General features: G+C 47.1%; 1 protein-coding gene across 2 annotated transcripts in view; it reads right to left on the reverse strand.

The window, feature by feature from the left end:
• Nucleotides 1-4081, reverse strand: part of MAEL (maelstrom spermatogenic transposon silencer) — a 17594-nt gene extending 13513 nt beyond the window's left edge. The window contains exons 1-4 of one of the 2 annotated variants that reach the window (XM_011374197.2): nt 3694-4081; nt 3359-3451; nt 2069-2168; nt 999-1154 (exon numbers count right to left, since the gene is read on the reverse strand). In XM_011374197.2, coding sequence (XP_011372499.1) covers nt 999-1154; nt 2069-2168; nt 3359-3451; nt 3694-3825 — 481 coding nt within the window. In that variant the 5' untranslated portion in view covers nt 3826-4081. The remainder of the gene's footprint in view (nt 1-998; nt 1155-2068; nt 2169-3358; nt 3452-3693) is intronic. The other variant, XM_011374198.2, reaches the window with a different exon arrangement.
• Between the last annotated feature and the right edge of the window lie 8701 nt (nt 4082-12782).

The raw sequence follows: 12782 nt of genomic DNA on the forward strand, positions 1-12782 counted from the left end.
GTATGTTGTCTAAGCTTCTTTAAAAAGCACGTTATTCCTGACAAGGAAAGAAATACTGGGTAAAGGAAACCCGGCTAAAGGATGCTTAGGTGGGGTCCATGATGGGCTTCATGAGTTCGCGGAGCTTTTGACAGAGCAACGTACACAGTGCATGCATTTCTCAGAGGAAAAAGTCTCCAAATTCTATCTTTCTAATGATTTACGACCATATGAAAAAACAGGCATTTGCCTTGTTCTAAGCAGCAACTGCTACAAGTGTGAGTGGATGATTAGCTGTCCTGCCATCTAAAAACAAGGAAAAGTGCTGTCTTAATGAGTTTTAAAGCAACGGACAAAACTAAAGATGTTCTTCTTTCCCCAACCTCTTCTCCCGACGTGTATCTCCTGCTGACCTTTAAAGGTACAGTGTTCCCTTAACTACTGTCTACCTTCTTGGGAACTGAATGGAATCCCACATCTTTGTAACCAATCGCTTTCCACAGGAAACAGATAACCAAGAACATCCGAGAGCTTACTGAGGACGAGGCCGCGTCCACATCTTAGGGCAGCATCCATACCTCTCCAACAGGTATGAGCCCACTCTACAGATGAACTAATAGGTTCAGGAAGGTTAAGTACTTTGCTCAAGGTTTCAAACCAGCAGCGGGTTAAAAAATAGTGACTGCTGAGGTGAAGAAATTCTTGAAGGGCCAAGGCATAAAAAGCTTCTAGAAAATTCCAGCATGTAAAGCCGCAGGCAAGCAAATAGCAGCCTGCAGGTTTCCAGGCAGTCTAGCCACCCAACTCTAATGCTTGCTTGAGGTTGAAAGTCTAACCCAAAAACCCTCTGTCAACATCTAATTCTTAACAGTTTTTCAACCAATTATTATGAAGTCTTATTACATTTTAAGAACTCAGCTGTGCATCAGCTTTTAAGAAAACGACTACTGTTATCAAATAGGGCTGAGATAAAAAACATACTTTTTAAGATCTAGTAACCACTTTATCCAGCTACTTACCAGGATTTATAAAACTGTGGAAATCTGCCATAATACCTTCTTGGAGAGAATATTTAACACAGCCTATTTCACAAGGGAGGAAGCGCTGTTCACAATGAGGAGGCAGCTCGCCATGGCTAAAAATGTTCAAAAAATAAAAAATGCCTCCAAGGAGAGCTGGGAAAAAAATCATAAGACAACATGAACAGATGAGCTTCTTAAACTGACCCCTTCTACAAAAGCAAAAGTTTTAGAACCATTTGCCACGTGTTCCTATATTCGTGAACTGGAAAAGAGAAAATTAATCAGCCGCAATGGATAAATTAATCAAACTTTTTACAATTACACTTATCAAGGATTAAAGTAGTTAAGTACTCTTTGCATGAAGCAACAAAATTATTCAAACTGGCAGCCCACTCTATAAAATTTAGCTATATACAAGTCCTGAATCCCTGGAATGACTTAAGGAAAGTTGTGACCCACATTCAACAGATATGAGCATTTGAGAAATACAGGCAAGTAGAATCAGTGTGGAAAAACTCTGTGATATAAGCTATATACAATTTAGTTTGCCTTTTACTTTTTAACGATATACACAAGACCACCTACAGAGTCTATAAAGGAAGAAAGGGATGTGAGGGTGTGAGGAGGGTCTTATTTACCAGAATCAGTCACATTTAAAACTGTTAAAGGTTTTCAGAACACAATTAATAAAATCGGCCAGAATGGAATAGCAAAGGCTCATATTAGCGATGTTATTTTAAGAAACTAGTTCAATAATTCATCTTTACCTTTATAACTTAAACGTATTTAAATGTCTAGCTATAAACACTTAAATCCATATGTTTAATAACACGTGAAAAGTGGTAGAAACCAAAGGACCAGATTTTTGTAAAAATACTCTCCAGTGCTAATTCAACAAATGCAAATTCCCTGATCTCTTACAACTTAGCGCCATCATACTTGAACACCTGTAGTCAATTACTTTGCAATGTAGGATCAAAATTAGCAACACGTGTTTACTGACCAATGTATCATAGTGTCTGGAGGACCCAAATTTACCTAAGCAAAACCTTTTAGGATTACTCTACCTTGATCATTTTTCAGAGACAAGCTTGTCATATCCGGGGGTGAAACATTCTGCTTTGGTACCAGCATGTGTGGCTTCCTCAGTGGGGTGGAAACAGGTTTCTAAAGAGGAAGAGAATAATTGACCACATACTTAAACTCTAAAATTTAGCAAAATAGCTGCAAAACAGCCCAGAGATTGCTTCAGTAACCTCTCCAGGCCAATGAACCCAACGAGTAAATACACAGAAATCTGTCAACGACACCAACACCAAAAAACAGACAACGGCAAAAATCTATCAATATTCTGAATCAAAAGGTGAGTGGTAAACAACCAATTCAACTACTGCTGAAAGCCATTTGCCCACTACTGATAATCTAAAGTAATCCTGAATCACATATTATGTGCCAGTCCAAAGAAACATCATTTACCAAAGTACTCTGATATTTTTTACTTAAAGTAAAAACCAGATCACCTTAACCCCAAGTCTCAATGAGGTATATAAACAACATGGCTTACATTTTGAAGGGAAATGTCTTAAGAAATTGCAGTAAGTAAAAAGAAAAAAAAAAAAAATCAAGGCTTACAAGTATAATGAAGTACAAATTCAACTGATTAGAGCTTCTACTCAAACGGAAACCCTCCAAACAAAAATCTCTCAAACTTAAAACAAGCAAAGCTCTCTTGAATTTCAATCCAAACTTGACAGTTTAAGATAAGAATGAAATTTCACTGTGTAAGAATGAAAAACGGCGAGAGCGAAAAAACGCCACGATTACCCAGCATTTCCTTGATACAAATCAACAAGAAAACTTTATTTCGCATTTTTAACCTTCTACTACACAAAAATTTACTCAAATACATTTTATTCAACTCTTGCTTATGAAGCGCACAAATATTCACCAACATCTGCAAGTCCTGTTATGTCATAATTTAAACACAGCAGCTGGCATGGTTCTGGGTGTCACTTAAAGAGAGAGACTGGTCCACACTACTTTTAAACATCTGAAAAAGGTTCTTTTATCATTAAAAACAAAAAAAAAAGTTGAAAGACATCCTCGGAGGTCTTCTAGCTACTACAAACCCTAAACGCCACCACTCCCGTGGCTGGAGGCTTCCAGTGGGGTTTTCCTGAGCTTCGCAGCCACAGGACACCGCCGTGTGCCCCCAGTTACGGGGCCTGCGGGCTGACCCCGGGAGAAACACGAACCCCGCCTCTGTACCAACCCGAAGCGCCGGCCGTCCGCGCTCGGCGTCCCCATCCCCGGGTCCAGCATTTGCCAAACGAGCCCGGGCGCCGGGCGGCCTTTACCTGCTTCTCCAAAGGCCCCGCGTCCTTCCCTTGGGCGGCCCTCCACTCTCGAGCCATGTCTGCGTACTTCTCCTTCTCTTCCTCCCTCAGGAGCTTGGGGACATTGAAGGGGGGGGACGAGAGAGAGGCGGCCGTGAGGCCCGAGAGCCCTGGCCCCGTGGGCAGGTGCTTGGACATCCCAGGGCGGCGGTTCCGGCGTCGGTTTGCCCGGCGGGGCACGGGGGGCTCCCTCTCCCCGTGGCAGGGGCCGCGGGGTCACAGGCCTCCTCGAGGCCTCCTTCCTCCCGCCCGCCCTCCCGCCCAACTGCCCGGCCCGCGGTGCCCTCCAGCCTTACCGCCCAGTCAGCAGAGCAGTAGGGGATGGCGTCCGCCACGCGAGCCACGGGCAGGCCTCGCCGACGCAGATCGGGGATCTTCTCCTGCACGAAGAAATAGTAGGCATTCCTGCTGGCCCTGCGGTTCGGCATGGCGAGCGCGACGACTAGGCTTCGACTGACCTGAGACAGCACCAGCCGCCGGCGCCCTCGCCGGGCTCCCGCCCTTAGTAACCGAGGCGGCGCCTCCGCGCGCTGCGCGCAGCTCTCAGCCAATCAGGACGCGGCGCGCAGCCGCACTGGCCTCGCCGGCGGAAAAGCAGTCTGCGACCGAAAGATCCCTCCGCGTGCGGCCGTGGGGGCGGGGCATGGCCGCCGAGGCGAAGCATTCTGATTGGCCGGGAGGAGGCGGGGGCGGGGGCGTTGTCACGTGGAAGGCGTGGAGCAATGTCTGTACATTGTTGCGTAATATGGGTCAAGGTAGGTAGAGAAAGGAAGGCTTAGCGAGTGCCGGGGTTCTTCCAGGTTTAGCGGCTGTGAAGGGCCAACTCCGTGCCCGGCACCGTGAAAGGCACTTGGCGGAGGCAGAGAGGAGAGCGTGACCAACATCTTTTCCCTCGAGAAGTTGGCAGTCTGATGGCGGAAGGGCAGTCTAAGATGACGAAAACAGGTGATTCGACTGATACGTTTTTCTTCTTAAGTAACATTATTGTTGCAAAGAATATGGTTTTTTTAAATTCAGTTTTTAATAAGTGTTAGGGAAGAAACAGTAAGAGGCTGAGATTTTAAATGTCCTTGAATAAAGTTTTATAGGTTTCTTCATAAAGGTCTGGTTTATTTTTTGTTTTATTTCTAGAGCATATTTGGAACTACTATGAAAACTTTATTTTTTCCACTGTATTTTCTGATCGGTTACTGTTGGTGTGTGGAGAAGTTAATGATTTTTGTGTCAGTCTTGTGTATTTAGTCACCGTGCTGAATTCCCTACTTTCTCTTTTGTTGGTTTCAAGTTATACATTCTATTCTTCATTCGGTGACTACCCATAAAGTTTTAACATACTTGTCTTAAAACATATTTTTGTAACAAGTTATACAGTTAATAGACGTTCATACCCACTCTTCCCATATAGATAAGAAGTTTAGAAAATTAACGTTTTTCAGTTGGTTTCCCAACACACTCTGCCGCCACCCCACTTACATCTCCAAGTCGATTTTATCTGGAATTTTAGTTCCAGATTTCTTTTTTATACCAACGTTGACATTATTGACATTTAATAAATTGAATATATCTAAAGCGTACAATTTGATGAGCTTTAACATATGTGTCCAACTGTGAAACCATCACCACCATCAAGATAAGGAACATATCCACCCCCAAAAGTTTCCTCACTATCCCCTTAGGCTGCTTGAAATTGCCCCCAGTTCACTGATGGTCTGTTCATTTTTAACTTCACTCTCTCCTGTTTCATTTTGCAATTTCTGTTGCTGTTTCTTCATGTTTACTAACCTTTTCCTCCGCACTGTCTTATCTGCTAGTAATTCCATCCAGTTTATTTTTCGTATCGTATCATTTAGTTTTCATTTCTACAATTTCATTTGTCTTTTTCATATCTTCCATGTTTCTACTTAACATGGTCTATATTCTCTCTACCTTCTTTAACATGGTTAAAATGTTACAATGCAGTTATAATACAGAGTATAGTTATTTAATGTCCTTGTCTTTCACCATCTGTGTCATTTCTGAGTCTGTTTCTACTGATTGATTTTTCTCCTTATCATGGATTACATTGTCATACTTCTTTGCAATCCTGGTGATATTTGATTGTATGACCATCGTAAATTTTACCCTGTCGAATGCTGCATATTTTTGTATTCTCATAAACGGTCTTATGCTTTCTTCTGGGACAGTTATGTTATTTGGAAACAGTTTGAGTCTAGGTTTTTTTTTTCCTTTTGAGGCTTGCTCTTATGCTTTGTTATTTGGAATCAGAGCAACCTTTAAGACTAATTTTCTCCCCTGCTGATATAACACCCTTCTGATTATTCAGCCTGACAACCGTGAATTTGGAGGTTTTTCCACTTTGGCTGCTGGAAACACAAACTATTTCTAGCCCTGTGTGAGTTTCAAGGATTGTTCCTTCTAATTCTTTCGTATTGTTCTTTCTCTGGCACTGCATGGTTTCCTCCCACACAGACACTGATCAGCATTCAGCTGGAGCTTCCGGGGAGATGAGAGTCCTTTGCACCGCTCTCTCTCCCGGTATTTTGCCCTGTGATCTCTGGACACCGCGGCCTCCCCAGACACTCAGCTCCACCTCTGCAACCCAAAGAGACGCCGGGGCTCTGCCTAGGCTCCCTGTCTCGATGCTGTCTTCTGGATGCTCTCTCCAGGCAGCAGCCTGGGGCGATCACGGGGCTCCCCTTGTTTGTTTCTGTTCTTTCAGAGATCACTCACCTGTGCTGCCTGATGTCCAGTGTCCGAAATCGTTTCACATGTTTTGACCAGTTTTTTCGTTATTTCCTGCTGCTGGATAAATTCATGTGAAATGGAGCTAGTCATGCGAAGAGTTGAAAGAAGAACATTCCAGACAGAGGGAACAGCACATGTAAAGGCTTCAGATCCAGAGTTTGGCGCCTTCTAAGAACAGACTTCAAGCTGGTCAGTGTTGCCGCGTGTATCCAGTCGGATGGAGAATGGTGCGTTCTGAGGCTGGAGTGGTCAGCAAGGATTTGGGCATGGCCAGTGTCAGGAGTTTAAGTAGCACTCCAAGTATGTCAGTGGTCACTTAAGGATTTAAAAAACCAACGACATGGTCCACAGTTTACGAAGGTCAGTCTTGATGCTATTTGGAGACTAGATTCAAAGCAGCAAGAATGGGCCTGGGGAGACGAGGGAGGAGTCCACGTGTGAGATGGTAGTCACCTCGAACAGAGAAGCTGCAGATGTGGAGAGAGCAGGGGGGCTTCAAATTGGACAAGTAGAACTAGTTGATGGATTGGATGCGAAGGTGACAGAGAGGAATCCTAGGGTTTTGGCTTGAGTAACCCAGTGGCAAGTGGTGCCCTTTCTAAAATAGCAAGAACTGGGGGAGGGAGGACAGCGCCAGTGCCAAAGAGGGCCCAGCGCCCCCATAATCGCCACCACCGGCTCCTCTTTTGATACAGCTGATATTTTTTTTCAATCTTACTTAGTCCAACATAAACAGACCAGTTTTTCCCTCTTTCCGATCAGGTCGACCTTCCTGTTTAGAAATTCTAGAGGGTGGCAGGCTTCGACTGGGGTGTCGCATGGCAGGGGCGGTGGCAGAGGTTAAGAATTCAGTCACGGACTTGTTGAGTTTGAAATACCTATTATGCATTCAGGTGGAGACGTCAGGCAGGCAGTTGGCTATCTGAGTGCGGAGTTCTGGGCTAGAGCTAGAATTTGGAAGCAAGCCGCCTAAAGAAGGTATTTAAATTCATAGAAATGGATGAGATCATGTCGGGCGAGGGTGAAGAGAGAAAAAGAAAGGATCCAGGATGGAGCCCCAAGCAACACACCGGCACTTAGAAGTCAGAAAAGAGAAACCCAGTAAAGGTGACGACGAAAAAGGTCTGAAGGAGCCGGGAGAAAACCAGGGAAACAATCAAGAAGAGAGACTTGCATTCCACGAACATTTATTAAGAATCTACCAAGTACCAGGGTCTATTTTAGGTACAATAATAAGTTGAATAGGACAAAGCGTATAACATAGCGAGGAAGGAAGGCAATAAGGAAATAAACAATTATGTGTATAATAAGATGTCTGAACATCTACTGGATAGTAAGTCCAATGACAAAAAAAAAAAAATGCAGGATAAGGAACTAAGAACGGATGGGGGTGCAATTTTAGGGTGGTCAGAAAGGCCCTGTTTGAGGGAATGAAATTTAAGCAAACACTGAAAGGTGGGAAAGAAGCACACCAGGAAGATGGCAGGCAAAGAACATTCCAGGCGGAGGGACTGGCAGATGCAGGATCTCCGTGGTGGGCACGTGTCGTGTATGCTTCAGGGACAGCCAAGCACATCTGGGGCTGCAGTGAGTGAGAGGCAAAGGACAGGATGCTGGAGAAGGAGCGAGGGCCAAATCTCACAGGGCTTACGAGGCCACCGAAAAGGCTTTGGATTTGAATCTAAATGAGGGACAGGCCACTGGAGATTTAAATGGTGTGATTTTTCAGTTGAATGAGTGTTATGAAAACCACCCAAGAAGATACTACGTTTTAGGAAAGTGTTTCTCCTCATGCTGTTGCTTCCTGATGCCAGTTTAAGTGAAGGGCCCGACATCGTTCGGAGTGCAGCTTCCAACCTGTGCTAATAATAGTAATAGCAGCGAACACTCAGTGAAAACTACTGTGTCACTCCGTGCTAAACGCGGCACGAAGGTCGTCCTGTCTCTCCTCTTCACAGCGACCCTACGAAATAGATCGATGATGCTCCCCATCTTGCAGAATGGGGAGCTGAGGCTTAGAGTGGTAAAGTGACTTCTGCAGGCCACAGCCCGGGAGTGGCCCTCACCTAAATCTATGGGATCCTCGTTTCTTTAACTGTCATTCCACGCTGTTCATTACAGATGCTCACGGGTGTTTATGACATGGTGCTTTGCCAAATTTCCAAGTTCCCCAGCTTGTCTAGATGTCGCCTAATGCACGACCACATTCCCGAATAACTCAGCCCGGAGTCTGCTCGATCCCTCCCGCTTGCTCAGTCTGTGTACCTGCAGCCTCTCATCGGGTCGCGTGGATTCTACCTTGTGTCTCCCTGCAATGTGTCTCTCGCTTGCTGTTTGCTTCCCATTCCTGCTGCCCCACAGCCTAGTTCCAGCGCTTGTTCCCTCCTGTGCTCTTGTCACGAGCGCCCACGAGGAAGAGGCCTCTGCTCGTTGTCTCTCTTCCCACCCATCCATCCTCCACCCTGTGGCCAGAACGATTTGGCTGACACACAGGTCCGAACTTGTTCTTCTGCTTAGATATGTGCATGGGTCATCTACCGCCTGCAGACATGATCGGCTGAACTATCAGCCACTAGGGATCCCAGGGCTTCAGCTGCTCAGAATCAACTTGGCCAATTGCTCACGACTGAGATGAAATGAGAGCAGGTGTACATTGGGGGCCTTTGTATCCGGCTAAAGATACAGGTGACGAAACACCCGTCACCCTCTCTCCTTCCTCCAGGGGTGTCCCAGAGGCTGAGTAGATTGCGGCACAGCTGTAGCTTTCACCCAGCAACCTTTCCTACACCGCAGAAACGTTAGGGCACGTGGACAATTATAAAGCAGAAAATAGAAACGAACGACACTCCTCCCCAGCGACAACCATTGTTCCTCTTGTTTCCACTGTTCCTTTGGAATCCATTTCCCACACTCGAGACCATGCTCAAAATATAATCTTACGATGTTCTACAATTGGATGCTCCTTTTTTCTGCACGTCCCCCTTGGCCAGACCTCTGCGGGGAAAGCATTAGTGGAGCGCTAAGGCAGGGAGAGGCCGCCCCCGCCCCGGGGCTGGCCTCAGGGTGGGGCCAGCAGATGTCACCCAATTCAGCGCCCAGGGCCACCGCAGTTTGATCTGAAGCCTGCGACAGCAGGCTCTTGTGTTTAAAAAAATCTGCTTCGGGACGTGGAATTTTCAGCACATTCTCCCAATCTTTTACTTATTATACACTTACCAGTATTCTTGGCAGAACAGCTTTTTAATTTTTTTGGCATCATATACTTCACATTTGCCTTGCCTTTCTCTAAGGCATTTTCTTAATGAAACCATTTATACCTCAATAGGAAGAGGCTTCTGGATTGAAATGTTTTCCGCTACAAGTTTAAGGTGCCTGGAGTCTCCGGTACTGTTTGTTTTTTTTAGTTCCTTGCTTTAATTTAGGTTTTAAAAAACTTATAATTCATCGAAGGTGGTTTTGAAAACATGAGAGATGGGGAAGATAAACCTAAAAGGTAGCAGAAGGAAAAAAAAAAAGAAAAAAAACCAAAAAAAAAAAGGAAAAAAAGGAAAAAAAAAGAAAAAAAAAGGGAAAAAAAACAAAAAAAATTAAAAACAACGAATCCGCAAACTTAAAACGGGGAAGTGGAAGAACCGGGAAATAAAAGGCAAAAAACCCTTTTTTTTTAATGGTACAGAAAGAAGGAAAAAGAAACGTGCTGTTGTCAAGTCCCAGCTCATAGATCCCTCCTGGAAGTCGAGATCAGAGACGAGAAGCAGAGACGTGATGTTATCTGTGTGCTTCAGAAAGAGCCGCGGTGAGCAGGATTCCTGTGCGTGCGTGCCCGGCGCCTGCAGTGTTTCAGAGAGGACTCAGCTGCACTATATTTATAACCGTGTGGTTGCTGCCAGTTACCGGCACGTCTGCTTGTGGCGGTTCGCTTCTCTTTCTCTTTCCTCCACATCCTAATTCTGTCCGCAAATGCGCAGCTTTGACGAAGCAGCCTGTCCGTCCACTCCCCCGGCCCACCACACCGTGGCTTCCCGGATCCCGCCCAGGCCTGCGTTCTGACATGTCCGTCTCTGGTTGCAGCGTTGGGGATCCAGACTCTCCCTTGGCCGTGAAGATAAACCTCTAGTTGGGGGGGCCGGTCCCATCTGGCCAGGATAAATGGACAGCTTCACCGGATCTGAATCTGAGGTTCATTCGCAAACATCAGCTCAGTAGCTTCTCAGGAAAACAAAAAGGTGACCAGGCAGTGCTTCCGAGACATCGAGACATCGAGACATCGAGACATCGGAGTGCTACAGAGACGCTGGAGGAGGGCGTTAGAATGCAGCTTTCCAGGGCCCCACCCAGTTTCCGAGCTCAGGGATTTTAGTAGAGCCTGGGGGGAGGAGCTGCATTGTAGGGGAACACTCTAATGTGATTCTGATTCTAGAAGTTCAAAAACCACACCTGGAAGAGCACCTGGATTCTGGTGTCACCTCCACCATTGCCACCAACACAGCGCAATAATAACCAGCACCCCGTCGTCCTTCTATCTCTGTCCCTGAGGCGTCACGTTCAGAATCATTAACTGTAGCCTTGAAGTTCCCCTTAACCCTCCACCACCTCGGCAAAAACACGTGCGCTGGGCAAGGGCACGCACTGTAACCTAGTCCAGCTTAGCCTGGCCTTAGGGGTGGCCCGCGGCCCCGCCCAGTCGGGAAGAGGCAGGCTAGCCCGCCGTTCCTCTGGACGTTGAAGACACACGCAGGGTGCTACGCAGAAAACAAACTCCCAGCTGGCGGACAAGGCGTCCCGTGACAAGCTCCTGCCCAGTCCCCTGACTCCTCGCTGACGCACGCCCAGACACGTGCTCCGAGCACTCGCTGACGGCCGCTCCTGTGGGCAGTCACCGTCTGCTTCCCGTGCACAGCCAGGTCCCCTCCGCTCGGTGCATTTCCCATTTCTCAGCTCTTACGTCCAAGTTTTGCACAAAATACCGTTGTTATGTATGCTTAGACACTAAAGACTATTCACACTGTGGGCCGTGTGCAGGTGGCCTGTCGCACACACGCGCTCAGAGCACAATCCCAATATGACATCATAGAAACCCCTGGGTCGAGATGTGCCTTTTCTGGTGCGAAGGGCATATGCTTTGGAGTTCCAATCCTGCCTCTGCCCCTGGCTAGCTACCTGATCTTAGAGAACTTAAATTCTCTGGGTGGGAATTTCCTCAATAGGATGAAATGAGAACGCTTGTAAAACATCCAGGACTGTGCCTAGAATCTAATAGGGAACCCACAGATTTTAGGTGCCTCCATCTCTGTTTTCTATTTTTACTTTTTCATATGTGAAAGGAAATAGTCCTCCAGAAATCTCTCACACAGCATATTAGCCAGCGTTCTTAATTGCAAGCCTCAGAAATCATCTCTGGCCAAAATAAGCAAAAAAGGGAATCTAGGAGAGGATATTGGTGGCTCACAGAGGTGCCGGGAGGCTAAAGAGCCGGGTGCAGAAAGCGGGCCAGGATCCAGCGAGGCCGCGCCACCAAGGCCACAGCCAAGATCGCACCTCGCCCTCCACGGCAGAACTGGTTAGATTCTCTGCCGTCTCTGCTTGCATCACTCGCTCCAGATTCAAAATGCTGAGTGAGAGGGCGCCTGGCCATACGGGGCTCGGTCTGTACCCCGACACGGTGTCGGGAGTGGGCTTGAGACTGTTTGGCTTCCACAGCTGAATTCTGCAAAAATAAGGGAATTTAGGTCAGGCGGCCATAAGACACCGCTGTCCGCAGTCCCCCCTCTCCGTTTCTGCCGTGCACATCTCGCCGGCGCCACATACTCGGTCCCTCCGCGCGCGTGGAGTCCTTCCCTCCAGGGACTCTCACCAGCCCAGAACCAACGTTCCGGAGGCGATTTTATACCTCTCTGCTTCGTCTCCTTTCTTTCCTCTGCCCAGAATTCCCCCTGCCCGGCCCCCTTCCACTACCCATCCTGGAATAGCCCAAACCTCGAGCGTTCCGCACGTGCCAAAGGAGATGTCACCCCTTCTCGATGGTGGTAACCCCAATAAATTGCTCCTTCCCTTGTGTTCTAAGGGCACTTTCTCTGTCTCTATGTTACTTGATGGCGGCCCTTCCTCCCTCTCCCGGACCCGAGGCAACCTCCTCGCGGGCAGGAGGTCTGTCTTGCCTCTGTAGCCTTGGCGCTTAGCGCCTAGTAGGTGCTTAAGTGTGTTTGTGAACACACACACTTCCGCATTGTCTCTCGACACGCGTTGAGACTGCTTTCCTGCACACATGACACATCTGTTTAAAACGTGGTCAGAGCCCTGTGAACGTGCCCTGCAAACTGTAAAGTGGTGGACAGATGCACTTCAATTTAGCCAAAAGGCTGAGAAGCCAGATGCTGGACAAATGTCAGGTGATGTTTTGTCTCGTTTTGTTTTGATTCTAGTTTTACGTATTTTCTGTCAAAGAGCTGCATGCCCTTGCCTCTCGGCGTGGCGTTCCTTCTAACAAGTTCGGACGCGGGATTCCTGTCCACATTCCCCAGTTCTGCGGAGCATCTCGGTTCCTCGCAGGTCAGAAAGAGCCCGTGACGGAGAGGTGGGGGTCAAGCCCGAGCCAACCCCCTTGTCTAGGGGACGTGCTGACGGGTTACCCGAAGGCCCT

Source organism: Pteropus vampyrus, unplaced genomic scaffold (genome assembly GCF_000151845.1).
Source record: "Pteropus vampyrus isolate Shadow unplaced genomic scaffold, Pvam_2.0 Scaffold241, whole genome shotgun sequence".
In the NCBI taxonomy this organism is placed as follows: Eukaryota; Metazoa; Chordata; class Mammalia; order Chiroptera; family Pteropodidae; genus Pteropus; species Pteropus vampyrus.